We start from the raw sequence: 14649 nt of genomic DNA, 5'->3' as shown, positions 1-14649 counted from the left end.
GGAGACCGCCATTTTGCACCTCCATGTTTCTACAGTACCCCAGAATGGACAAACCAAACAATGGCTCTAGAGAGGGCCTTTCACATTTTTCCTGAGTTCCGCAGTCACCGTAGGTTCTCCTACTCGCTTTGGAAGGGAAGGTGAGGGGAGCGGTATTGATTTGGTTCCAATCTGCAGCCTCACTGCTAGTTGCCACTAAATTTTACACACTGCACCTTTAAAATTAGCCTTTTTTTTTATCACATCTCAGGCAGTTTTTCTCTTTGGATAGTTTATAAAAATCAAGTGCTGTGTCTTTTATTTTAGTTTCCCACTACAATTGAGCAAAACCAGCATTTTCTCAGCTGTAAACAGCAAATTCATTACATTAAAAATGGATGGCTTAATGTTTTATTTATTGCTCGCCATAAACAAAACTCAGCATGAAATTTATTGATAGTCAACACATTAAAATGAGCAATAGGCCTTAACCAGAGATTATGAGGACCGTAGATACCATTGAAGACACTGAGGTCATGTCCTTTGTAGTTTTTTTTGTTTTTTTTTAAATGTGGATTTGGGTTAAAACAACCCTGGGGTTCACAGTTTCCACTTATAAACATACACATTGTGAATACTTTATGAGCTGATTCCAATGTTTTTAGACTCAGTGTTTAAATTTGACTACTTTCATGCCAAGAAAACAATGAATAGATGAAGACATCATTATTTTTCCATGAGAATTTTTATTCCTGGCATTGTGGAGAAGCCTTTTTTTTTAACACTGTTTATACCTCCATGTTGGAAGGTAAAATTTACATAAAGTATAACTGAACATTTAACTGAACTAAAAAAATATATATATATGTATATATATAAAACCTTCATTTTGGTTTCTAGTCAAGACTCTTGAGAGTGGTGAGGGGATTATTGGGGATATGACTTGGCTACAATCCTGGTGATTATAATAAGTGAAAAATTAGACATTGTAACATTTGTAAAGTTGATCCAAAGTGTCTTTTTCACAGATATGTAAGAGCTCATTTGTGTGTCTGTCAAGGTAAAAAAAAAAAAAAAAGAAAAAAAAAAAGAGGAGGTTTAACTTCCTTTGCAGTGTCTCAGACAATGCAGAGTGACACAGATAGTGTGGTAACAAAAGCTCTGAGGTCAGAGGTAATAAGTTTCACACAGAGGATCTTCGTCTTGGGCTGAATCTCCATATAAATCCACTCGACTGGGTTTTATCAGAATCATCTCCTTGACTCACTTTGGATGTATTAGAATCTGAAGCAGCAATCTGTCCGTCATTCCCCTTTAACACTTCATTTTTCTTTCAAGATAAGGACTTTCCTTCCATTTTCTATCTGTGTGACAAAAGGCGATGATGTAACAAAAGCTGCTTATCGCTCTACAGGGACGCCCAAGATGAAGAAAAAAAAAAATCTTTAGGCAGTGTGATAGCAGAGACCTATTGTTCAAGACACTGTCAATAAATACAATATATTGATAAATGTGTATGTGCTTCCATGTCTCTCTGTCTGTGTCTTTCTATCTATCTCTACCTCTCTCTCCCGTTCCCTCTCACTCTCTGTGTTTCACCTTTATGAGTTTGTTTTGGATCTTCGTGCTCCACCGGGGGGACCTATGATTTATGGGCACATCTGTCAGCCATAATAAAGCAGTCTCTAATGAAGCTGGGTAAGGTGACCTTTGTGTATACTGTATGTGTGTGTATATTTGTACGTGTATACTGTTTTTATTGGTGTATTTTTACACCTATATGCTCTGTTACAAAGGTAACAAGGGCAATGTGCTTGTGAGCTGAATGGTAAGCAATCAATGATGAGCTCTAAAATACTGGATATGTGCGTGTATTTGTGTCTGTGTTGCAGAGAAGACAGAGAGAGAGAGAAAAGGAAAGAAAAGACACAGGCAGACAAATAGAAAGACAATGTATGGCCACAAAATAGTGACCGTACGAGGAGACAAAAGGGGGCACAGTGCAGAAAACTGGAATTGTTTGATAAAGGAACACACTCACACGGCCTAATGCTGCACTGCAAATAAATGTAGGCCACATATTCCACTGGGAATGGAGCGGCCATCAGGAGGACGAGCCTCACTTCCAGCTATCTCACTATAATACAATAAGAGGGGGATAAATAAGGGGAAGGAGTAGTAGTAGACTGCTTTATGGGAAATATTCTGCAGAGTGGAAGCCAGCCGAAGCTTTAATCACCTCACTGTTACTGGCTTAGGATGCTTTATTATGATATCATCATCAAAGATATCATCGTCAAAGAGAGAAAAAGGAGCGTCTGGGACAGAGAGGAATGGAGGCGTGAAGAGAAAATGGGTAGTTGAAGTTGAAGGGGGAGGCACAGCGAGAGAGAGAGAGAGAGAGAGAGAGAGAGAGAGAGAGAGAGAAGTTGACAGAGATGAAGAAGAAAAACGATTATGAAAAATGACACAGATATTGTTGAAAAATGAAGACGTTCAAAGCTTTCAACATTCAACAGTTAAATCTCCAGAGCAGGTTTCAGAGTCTGGGTTATGCAGAATTAAATGGCAGCACCACCCCTAATTACCCACTCCACAATCTCAAAATATGATCTGTAAATAGCAATTAACATTCACCCCCATGATAAAAGTGTGTCTAATGTGCCACCAATGATGCGTAAGGGAATAAATTTTATTATTCTGATGATGGTCTGGATAATTGTGATGGCTTCTGTCCAAGTTGTATCTACAGGGACTCGGTAAGGGTTTCTATATGAGCTGAAGAAGCTCGCGTGTTTATGAAGCTAACTGGGTCACAGCAAGTAGATCTCAAATCCCAATACCAGGCCATCAACTTATCTGTAGGGCTTCAATTATAGCTCAAAAATGTTGCTGCTGCCCTGAATTCCCCTCAGAATCCCAAGATGCTATTACTGAGTTACACACAGGGGGTGTTTACACTTTGAAATGTTAAAAAACACATCTGTTTCATCTAAATAGGACTACAGTAAGTCAGGGCGAGATAGTATATAATGTTTTCTACTCAAGAAAACATAATTAGAGTTGCCTCTATTCATTTTTTCTAGATTACCATAAATTATCAAACTGTAGATGAACACAGCCTCTCATACTGTAAACTGAATTTAGTAATCAGAAGAGATCTGCAGCTTAAAGTGTATTTTTTTCATCAATTAAATCAAATCTGATAACGCCTTGAGCTTTTAAAAGAAGGTGAAATTTTCCTTGTCAAAATGCAAGATTTTTCTTTTTATCAATGACCAAAAATACCTGTTTTTACGTCTGTTACATCTACATAGGGTGTCCCTACGACCCAGCAGCTGCTCGCCCAGCACCATTAGTTTCAACATCTCAGCATGAGTCATAGGAGGCCCTTGGGCTCCTGCGTCCTCTCATGGACTATCAGTCTTTAATTTTACACAGCCTGGGAATTTCCTTGTTAAGTAGTAACACTTGAGAGATTATTATTTTGCTCTCAAGCCAGGTATTAGTGCAGTGCTGTCACTGTCTTGGTTTGAAGATGTGAAAATAATCACCAGTGTTTTTAACAGTGTGTTTGTTATAGGGGCTTAGTTTTGTTTAATACAGACAAATATGAACTAACTTTACACTTCAGCATCAAGTCATGATAGATATATTATGCAATGATTCATTATGTCTTTGTTAATATCCTATTTCAAGTGTTAATGGTGAAGTGGAGCTACAGGAGAAAACTGCAGAATTGTGGCTAAACAGACAAGTAAGCTGCTAATATATCAATCTATATGCAAACCAAAAAAATGTTTAAGTTAAATATTTAACTTTTTTGTTGTTATTTTAGGATACTTCGGCTTTAATGTAATCATTATTATTATTATAGCCTTGATATTTTATGTTTTTCTTCCCATGAAAATGATAATTTATTCCATTAACGACAAGTAGCCTGTTATATCTTATTCCTCTGCGCCACAGAGCTCCATTGCTGTCTAAAAAGGATTAAAAACACATAAATTAACCACACTGTTGCACTGGGTGACATGTACCTTCATTACCATGAAAACACACACACACACACACACACACACAGTTACATAAACCATAAGCCGACATAAACCATCTTGCTGCTGTAAATAAGGACTATCTTATTTTGCTTGCTGCACCAAATAATCCTCAATAAATAAACGATTTACTCCTGTTTCAGTAATGTTTGCAAAAAACTACAACTGCTTTAGGAAATAACTGAAACTTTTTAAAAAAAATTTTATCAAACTATGGATGACTTGTTTTCATTTTGAATAAAGCCACAGATAGGTGAAAGGAAATCAGAGAGTATTTAGAGATGAACTGATGTGTTGTTGTATTAGGTCTTTTCATTGGAGAAAAACGCTGAATAATGACAGCGTTATCCTTTAATTCGGTGAAAGTAGAGACAGGAAACATAAGGAGAGAGAGTAGGATGACAAGCCCAGGCCAGGTTTGGACTGATGATGTCTCTGACATACAGTATGAGCATTAAATTAAAATCGGTAAGAATTGAGAGTGCAGTTATGTGCCCAAGGCATCAGTTCATTAAAATACCTGAGGAGGGCACGGAGCACAGCTGGTGAGGTGAATATTGAGAGCAAGTTGAATGCTGTCTTCCGGTAACTATGGCAGTGGGTGGTATTTGTCCATATGTCTTTGAAATCCCCCTCCATGTCCCTTGTCTTTGGAATAAATCTCCCTCTCCGCCACCGCCTGTGGCCAAATCTAATCTGCACTTCCAAGTGGAAACCAGTCATAACGACACAGCCAGTAGGGGGTTATTAAAAATCGAAACAGAGCTAATTAAAGCTAGGGTGAAAGAATCTGAGTTAAGGCTGGTGACCGGGCATACCATAGTAGACAGAGTTGATGTATAAAAGACAAACTGACCTAGACTGGAAGAGGAGGGAGAGAGAGATGTGTTAATCTAGCTGAGAATTGTCTTAAATAACAGAGTATGTATATAAGGAGGTCACCGGGGCACTGCCACTTCCAGAAACATTCACACGCCCTTGTTCTCGCACAAATCTGAGCAGGTAGGATGGACCAGATATAAAACCGACTTAGTGGCTCCGTCGTCTGATCCCAGAGGATCAAAAAAGTCATAAGGATTCAACACATCATCCTGGGTTGTTCTTGACAGGTTGTGACATTTCACAGCACAGACACTGCGGATATAGAGGACTTTTTTTTTTCTTCCCCTTGCTATCACATCCTGACATTAACAAGAAGTGACATGCTTGTTAAGACAATAACAGCAGTCTCCTGAAATCAGTGTTACACCCGCCAGGACAGTAAATTCACTCTGAAGGCAAGCTTTCAACATCAAATAATGGTATATTCCTGTGTGTTTTTGGTTCATGCAAAGCAATTAACCAGGATTTTTAAAATTTTTGAACTCCATACATTTAACACTCAATATTGCCTCTTTGTTTATAATGCTTCAAATGTATCTCCTGATTTGCTATGTAAACTACCAAACCTGGGGAAAAGGGAACACTCTCTTTTCCTCGACGCCTAAATCCAATCAGAAGCATGAAATCACAAAACACCCACAGAAAACTAATGCAACAGATTCCATGTATTTTCTCTCTTTTTTATCTTTATCTTTGATATCTATTTCTATAAGAAACATTCTATTTTGTATTTCCTACCTTCACCTCCTTTGATCACAAACATCAACCATAGAAAACTAATTTAACAGATTCCATGTATATTTTTTATACATGGATATTCTTATTTTAAACATACATTTTCAAAATGCATCATTTTTCCAAGGATCTGTCTGGTTCTTCTTTTGAATTCATTCTGAGCTTTATAAATCTTTAAAACCCCCATGGCCCCACACTCACTCATGTTTCCTGTTTAGACCTCTCCTCAGGGTGTGTACAAACTGTGCTTGATTAGCATCTCCTTTTCTCTCCTGTTAGTTTTTTTTTTTTTATAACTTGCTGAGGCAGAACACATTTATCATTCTTATTATTACATAGAGTTTGGTGGCATCACATAATTCCTGTGTTCACATCATATGGTGATGGATGTAAAGATTCTCATGTTAAAGACTTGTGAGTGTCATTGGACGGTTTTATGATTACAGAGTTGGTTGTGTGATGGTTAAAAATAATGTACAATGACAAAATAACACTATGTCCATTTAAATTTGGTTTAATACATTGAGCAATGGTCTTTGGCTGAAGTGAGCCATCCATGTTTGCTTGGTTTTCAGGTATTCTGTATAACTAAGTGCCAATGATAAAGATATATCAGAGCTTTCAGAAAAGTCTGGGTTTCCCAATCTTAATTACAACCTGGATGTTGACGTGTCTTTTAACGTCCAGTATAAACAGGAAGAATGATTACAGCAAGACAAACCTGTCGTTCATTTGGGCACCTGACTGTTGTTTTAAGACAGACTTGAAAAATTGTGAACCTATCCTTTAATTTTATCTGCTAACGTGTCAGCAAGGTCTATTTTGGTGCTCCTCAACACTCTCAGGTCTAGTGTCTTTCCTGTTCTCTCTCTACCTGGTAAAATGGTAAAATGAGATGCACTTCTGGCACCTTTCTAATCTCTTATCCACACGGTGCAAAACCTTTACATAACAATAAACCACAGCAATAACTAATTTTCAGCTGTCTCTCCCACATACACTTATTGCAAATGATCTGTTCAAAATCTTATCTTTGCTTCAGACTTACATCATAATACAACAATGCTTCAAATGCTACAAATATTACCAAGATCTCTTGTCCTTTACTGACCTACAAAAACTTGACATGCTTTGCATTTTTGTATGACTGACCAAACTCAGTACTTAAGAGCTCTTCAAAGCACACAAAGCTATAATGCAAACTATTGTACTCAGGTAAAAGCATACATTGATTATGAAATCTTTCTATAGGCCCACCTGCAAACATTACAGGGTGTCAATCAAAAGGAAATAGTTGGGAGCAAACTGGCCTTTCCCTCTGAACAAACTTGATGCCCTCGTTAGAGCTCAGGAACTGTCTCGTTAAGCTTGTGACTAATTTATCCAGCACAGTCTCCAACCTACAGCTTCTTTACTCTCAGCTGCAGTCTGTCACTCGCTCATCTTCTGTAGACTGCCCTGATGTTGCGTGCTGCTCTCACATCCCCTGAAATTCAGACATGCACTTGGCTTCAACACAAACACATTCGCTTACTGAGTTATTGATATCCTCGGTCTCCTTTTTCTTAAGGTTTTATGACCTTTTCATTTCTGTAAATCCCTAATGTGATGAAACTTCCTGTCTAGAAATTCAATTAAACACTTCAAACATTCTTCAAAATCACCAGAACAGTGATGATACACCTGCTTAAAATCACTGCCAATAAGTCAGAAATAAAGAATGTGTAAAGCTCAACTTTTTTCTTTGTTTTTAATAGAAAACCAAAGAACAGCGATTAAACAACGCATGTGTGCATACAGTCCCTTTTTTTTTTTTAAATCACTCACTAAAAATAAATGTGCAAGAGAAAAGAAAATACAGCAATCTTATAAATATAGGGCCCCAAAAACACCTCAAAAACATATACCAAATGCACCAAATGTAATGAGATGTTGGGTGAATATATTTGCACAAATATTTTGACAGTAAGTAATATGTCTACCCCATAATCTGAGCCTTTTACTGTGAAGGTCTGGACTTCCTTTCAGGTCATACAACTGCCAGTATAACTAATATACATGCGTTTCACTATTATTGCCTTTTTTTAATTTAAAAACTGTTAGATATTTTCTCTCTTTTTTAATATCTATTTCTATAAAATAAGTCTTGTGTTCATTTTATATTTCTATGTCCTACCTTTATCTCCTTTCATCACAAACATCACAAATGGTTTGACTCTTTATGCTACAACATTTCAGTATACTTACAGGGACCGACGTTCCATTAATGTTTTACTTGGCATTGCAATCATGACGAGGGGAGGACAAACGTTTTGACCTCTAGGAAAAGGGAGGAGTCTGACATTGGCTACCTGTGTGCTGTGCTACTCGAGGACGGAGGAGGGAGGGGGACGCACGCAGCAGTTGGGCCGTCTGACATTTTGCAGCATTGACCTGAAAATGTTCTGCTGCCTCCTTTTGTTCTTCCTGCCATGTCGCGGTGAGTCCACACCGGAGATTGACTTTCGGAGGGAGGTCTGGACTATCAGTTTCCTCTCTTGTTCCTTGATTTTGCACTGCAAGTGGCTCTGAATGGCAAAACCGAGGGATTCTGGGTCCACAGAAGCCCCGTAGACTTCCCAAGTCATCCCTTGTTCATCCCAGACAACATCATGGACGCTCTTTCCTTTCTGTTTCCCTGACTGGTCATCCTCCTCGTCATTTCTCTCTGGTTCCATCTTCTTCTTGTCAGAATTCGTCTGCTTCGTCAGGGCTTTACTTACAGCTTTAGTCTTTTCTTTAGGACTTTCAGCTTTCTTTTTTGTTGAATCTGACTTTGTGTTTGCTGTAGTTACTGTTGGCAGGGCCTCCTTGGGCTTGGTTGTTACAGCAGCCTGAGACAGCGCAGCATTGTTACTGTCAGCAGATCCAGGCTTGGTAGCAACATTTGTCTCTGGGGGTGTTCCTGATTTAAAAGAGGGAGCTCCAGCAGTGGATGTTTTCGCTGCAGATGTCTGAACTGCAGTTTTATTTTGGGAGTTACTTGTCTCTCCCTGCTCCTTGTGATTGCTGTGTTCAATGTTGATTTGATAAACTGGCTGGGTGTTGCATAGAGCTGATCCTGGTTCATTAGGCTTTGCTCCCAGCTTGGTGTCTTGCTGCTGCAACAAAGTTTCTGAGAGAAAAACCTTGCCAGCATTCTGGTTGGGGCACATCTCTGCCTCAACAGTGAGTCTCTCTGACTTGGGATCAGTAGAGGTGTTAAGAGAAGTTACGTTCATCTGTGACGGCCCAATCTGATGGAGGCCCAGACCCCCGTCGACCTGGTACACTACAGCCAGGCTCTGTGCCTCCTCCCTGGGTACCGCACCAGTGCTTGGCCTGCGAGTCACAGGCAACAGACTCGGACTTGTGGACACAGCCTTACTGCACATTTTTGCTACCGCTTGAACCTCCATATCATGAAACTGCTTGACTGGGGTGGATGATAGGGATGAGGTCATGGTTGAAGCTTCCTTGTAGAGCTTCGGCTGCTGCTGCTGCTCCTCAAAGACAGCTGTGTCAGTTTGGCTGTTTACCTCAGCCAACTGCCCATATGTCGGCATGTTTCGTACAGCCTGGGGCAGAGTGGAGGAATCCTTCTGTGAAGATACTGGCTGATGCATATCTGTGGAGACTTGTGATTTCTTTACTAGTTGCAAATCTTTCTCTGGATGTATTGAACTTGAACTCTTATTTGTAGGCTCAGCCTCTGCATCTTGGCTCTTAGCTGGAGGTGAAGTAGAGCTAAGTAGAGCTGCTGTTTCCATACATTGTTTAGGTTTGGGTGACTCTTGCAGAGAGATGGAGCTTAGTGAGCACTTTTGTATATGATCTGGCTCTTTAGATTTCTGTGGTAAAGCAGTGTCCTTGTTTAAAGCAGCTGAGGTACTTTCTTTATTATCCTGTTGGGGTGTCAGCACTTCAGATGCTGCTTGTTTTAAGTCACAAGCGTTGTTAGGATTTTGATTATTTGCAGAGACATGTTTTGTAGTGTCCTCTTGTGCTGTGGCTTTGGCTGAGGATGTTCCACTGCTCACGGCAGGCTTTGCACACTCCTCCTCTGGTGCACTTGGCCCTTTTACTCTGCAGTCATTGGTTGGTGTGTCGACCTTTGACGCTGTAACAGCAGATGACAAACCGGCCTTAAAGATATCCTTTTCATCAGCTGGGCTTAACATTCTCATATTAGCATTAGCATCCCTCTGGTCGACTCCTACCTCACCCACACCTTGGCCTGCGAGAGACAGGTTTGGCATCTGTTGGTCTCCACCTGCCACAAACTCGGATTTTTGCTGGTTTCCATTGGTTGGTGTTTGTATGTCCAACACAGCACTGCTAAGTGGATCGCCTCCCTTAGAAGCTGTTTTTTGGGGAGGTGGGATGGCATTAGCAGGAGCAGCAGTCAGAGATAAGTTATCCTTTTTGTGATCGGTAGATGTGAGGCTGGGTTTTGGACAAACCTGAGAGAGGTTTAGGTTGGGCTCTTTAGCCCAGTTGGCATTCGACTCCTTATTGCCCAGCGTGTCCGCCACATCCAGCTGAGGCACCATCTGGACCGTCACTGTCCTTTTTGGGTTAGTTCCCATGCTGGATTCACTGTTTCAGTCTTTAAATATTTTCGTAATCCAAAGATGAAAACAGAAGCAGAGTGTGATATGAGTCACTTCGTGCAATTTCCTATAGGAGGAAAATAGACATAGACTTAGTTTTTGGAAAAGTGACTGTTCTTTACTAAATTCAGATCTACAAAAACAATCAGATCAGATAATCTTCATGTAAGTTGCATCTTGCATTCCACTTAGTTTTGTTTGAACAAAATGCACTCAGACAATCCTTTTTTAGAAAAAAAACCCCAAATGCCAGATCAATCAATGACCTGTATTTGCCTAATTCAATCACTGCTTTCAATCCAAATTAATTTGAATGCAAGCCTAATCATCAAATAAATCATAACCATAATACTCTTTGTCCAAGTCACTATAATGTGGAGTGCAGGCCTCTGTGTATTTCAAACATGTTTTTCTGTAGTGCAGTAAAGTTTTTATCTGTAAAGTCCTTTAATGTTTGCTTGTGGCTAAAGAAATTAGCAAACTCTCAATTAAAGCAGGATTCAGATAATTCTGGACACGCGTCATCTTTTGATGATAATATCTTATAAATCTCTTTATTAGAGAATTTAAATACATATCAAGCAGTTTGGTCCACCTGTAGCAATAACACAAATATAAGAGTATCTACAGTAGGAGTCATCCTTACAGAGCACACATAAATACTGTGTCAGACTAAAGCAAAATAAAGTTCATAAAACTAAAAAAAAGTAAGCAAAGTGCAGAAAAAGACTTTGACATATGTAGGCTGAAACTGCTTACAGTGGATGTTCCACATTTAGCGGTCCCACCAGTCCAAAATATGTAGAATAATGAGTGTTAAATTATATAAGGAGGTGGCAAGTAAAGGTTATCTGATGAACGCTCACATGTTGCTCACAAAAGGGCTAACCACTGTTATATCAGTTCAATTGAACCTGTGTTACTGTTTTCTGCAATAACATTGTTCATATATAACTCAACAATGAAATTTCTGTCTAACACAATTTTATTCACACACATTTGAGGCAGAACAATGTCAGCTTCATTTCAATTTCAAATAAATAATACTGCCAAACACCAAACATACTGAATGTGTACCCTGAAAACAATCTACTAGTCTTTTAGTGTATCTACCTTTTTTTATCATGACACATTTAGTGAAAAATAAACAGAGCAAAATGTGTCTTTAGATCCTCTTTTGTTTCATAATCAATCTTGTACAAATTCTAAGCAGTAACCTACAGTTTTACAAATGTCTTCTTCATCCCGAGCTTGATGAATGACTCCATCTCAGTCTGTCTCCTAAAAGTGTAAAAGCATCTGGGCCAATCCTGCAAGTAATGTGCCAGCAGCCAGCAGACCAGACATGTGAAATATCTGCTCCTTTGGAGTCAGACAAATGATTTCCACTGTGATCAAGACTTTAATCATACATAACAGCCCATACGTATAATTCATCGGCCCACGGAGAGCACTGGTTAGCCATTTCATTGACATTATTGATGATGAGTTCTATCCTACATACTGTGCTCTGAATATTAAACTCATCTGTTGAATTGTTCTGCTTTCTCTCAACAGCAAGCATCATCACCACAGTGTTCCTCTCTGGCGAGGGAACACATTTGGAGTAGGTTTTGCACTCATCAGGCAATATTTCTGTCTAGAAATAAAGCAACTCTAATTAAAATGTACTTGGTAACCTGAAAACATCTTTTTTTTTTTTTTTTTTTTTTTTGAGTGTGACTAGAATAAAACCAGAATAGTGGGCTACTGTTTTGGGTCATAGGCAGGTGTTGCCCATTCGTGTGTGTTCATCTGCCTGTCTGTTGTCAAAGTGCAAATATTTATGGAAAGCATATCCTGGCTGTAATTAGAAACAATAAATAAAACGCACCGGTGTCTGTGTTTCTTTGCCTGCAGCAGTTTTAGGAGAGTGGATGGATGGAGTGCATGCAGAATGTGAATTCATGCAAAACGGCAAACATAAACATACGTGCGACCAATTCACGCCAATTAAGATCTATGTCATGTACTGTAGCCTACATTTGCAGTCCTGTCCCACCCCAACATCTCAGAGGCCACTGATATTTGCTGATTTGATTTGACCTTGCGGACGAATTCAAACATCTGACACGAAACAAACCTCTAGTGTGATGAAAAGGAGGGAATGGCTTACCTTGAGAGAGAGAGACGCTTTATGTCCCGTACAGTTGGGTGCCGTTTGCGCGTCCGTGTCAGTGAGATGAGGCTAAACCCTAGATATGAATATGGAAAATCAACCCCTGTGTCGGTGACATCAAGCCACGCCTTCTACCAGAATATGGGTCTTTTTTTTTTTTTTTTTTTTTTAGAGGTATCGATCCTCCGCAGCAAAGCGCAAAAAAAATAAAGCGCCCTGGCTGGATGACCGTGCGCAATGAGTCACCGCTGTCCGACCGATGGATGCTTCCTCCGAGGTCTTTATTAGCGTCGCCTTGTGCCAAGAAAAAAGTGGACCCCTCACAAAACGCATCTGTCACCAATTCACGGTGCGTGTGCCATCCCGCACTGAGCTGCTCCGGTGCAGGCAACGTGGTGCAGCGGAGTAAACCAGATGAATGGATGAATGGAGGATGAAGAGGGAGGCAGCTCTGTAATCCACACAGCCGCAGGCATGCATAGGAGGGTCACCTGCACTTGAAATTGATTCACTTTAAATCCTAGAATGAGCCTTTGTCTCCTAAGGCAGACTATAATATCGCAGGAAGATATATGATTTATTTTGTTGTGCCTTTTTTTGTGTATAGTTCAGACAGTGATTGGAGTCTGTGTCTTTTAGGTGGGGGGTGTGTTTCTAAATAGATCCCTTTATATTAGTAACTGCGTTTTGATATGCAGAAAAATGAGGTTATAAGAGGTCTGATGAAGAAATGACCTTTAGAAACAGGCTCGGTGACATGAAGAAGCATGCTGTCATTGCAGCCATTTCAGTTTAGCTCACTTTTTATGTGATATCTGATCTATACAGAGAAGATTCATATTTCTCTCTTTATTATATTGCTTTACAAAATGGTGCAATGTGGACAGAAAGGGTTGCAATTCTCAAATACAGAATGATGAATCATAAATCAATTTGTGTCAGAAAGTCTTGAGATTCTTTAAACTCCACTCATGAAAAATATAAGTTCAAATAAATAAATTCAAATGAAACTATTTTATTACTGAATATTATAACTCAATTGCAGTGGGGTAGTAATATTTCTTGTTTTACTACTGAGAAAAAAAAAAGAAGGGAGCCGTCAAATGCAAAAAATTGAGAGAATTTACTGAGCTGAAATACAGGCACTAAATGGCATGAAGAACACAGAAAAGCTTGGATCAGCAGCTAGTCTGGATTGCAACACGTTTCAAACTTGGCGCTCTTCCTCAGGCAGCATTGCTTTACTACTGCAGAGAAACTGCAGTTTCTTTCTCTGTGGTTACAACTGTTCCAGGTGGACACTGGACACTGTTAGATCAGTGGTTCCAAACCCAGGGATCAAGACATGCCCGAGATGTCGCAAGATGAATCTGATATGGAAGAAGCTGAAAAATCATAAATCTTTTTTAAGGTTATTTTTTGGCCTGTGTTTGATAGACGGTAGAGATACAGACAGGACATGCTGGCATAGAGAGAGAGATGACATGCAACAAAGGTCCCTGAGCATGAATCAAACCAACAGTTATATGGTATGCACTCACCTACTGGATGCCTTTAAAAAAAACATATTTTAGCTGTTTTTACTTGTGAAATATTAATAGTTTGACCCCAACAGGCCTTTAAAATGATTAAAATGAAAATATTCTGAGTGCCTTTAGCTCTCAGACTTGTACAACCTATGACAGGAGCTTTGTAACTAGACAAAGCTTTGTTTAAGGTGTCATAAGGGTTGCTGGTGTAAACTGGTTTGGATGGGGTGGCCACAAAGACACAGTGTCACATTGAGCATGACATTTCAATTACTTGCTCCTGATACAGAACATCAATATCTTACTTGAGCATCATGTTAATCAAACATATAGACTTGCTTCAGATAAAGAATGGCTGAGGCATGCCATTGTGAAAGATAATTAGAGGGACATGTTAATGATCTCAAACCATCATTCTCTGCCATATCAGATAAAGAGCTCTGAAATTAGATCTTGGTTTTATCCTTAGATCTGTGCTGTGTATATACTATGTGTGTTTGATTGAGGCTGTCTTCATCAGAGAAAGGGCAGCATTTGTTGTTTTTTCCCTACTGACAGTCAATGCAATGCGACTTTGGAAAGCTCCCTCCAGAGTCTCAGAGGACAGTAGACCTCTTTATGTCGAGTAAACTGAACTTCATGTGTAAAATCAGTAGTGTACCTATAACCATAACAATGCA

At 39.4% G+C, this 14649-nt stretch overlaps 1 protein-coding gene across 1 annotated transcript; it reads right to left on the bottom strand.

Annotated features, from left to right (window-relative positions):
• Positions 1-7450: 7450 nt before the first annotated feature.
• On the bottom strand, positions 7451-12513 carry gprin3b (GPRIN family member 3b). The gene is made up of 2 exons (XM_042391742.1): positions 12438-12513; positions 7451-10349 (listed from the first exon to the last, which is right to left on the bottom strand). Exon 2 carries the CDS (start codon positions 10256-10258, stop codon positions 8015-8017), a length of 2244 nt encoding a protein of 747 aa, XP_042247676.1. The 5' UTR covers positions 10259-10349; positions 12438-12513; the 3' UTR covers positions 7451-8014.
• Between the last annotated feature and the right edge of the window lie 2136 nt (positions 12514-14649).

Source organism: Thunnus maccoyii, chromosome 2, assembly GCF_910596095.1.
Source record: "Thunnus maccoyii chromosome 2, fThuMac1.1, whole genome shotgun sequence".
Taxonomy (NCBI): domain Eukaryota; kingdom Metazoa; phylum Chordata; class Actinopteri; order Scombriformes; family Scombridae; genus Thunnus; species Thunnus maccoyii.
Note: the sequence above shows the minus strand (reverse complement) of the source record. Positions and strands in the feature narration are given on the sequence as shown.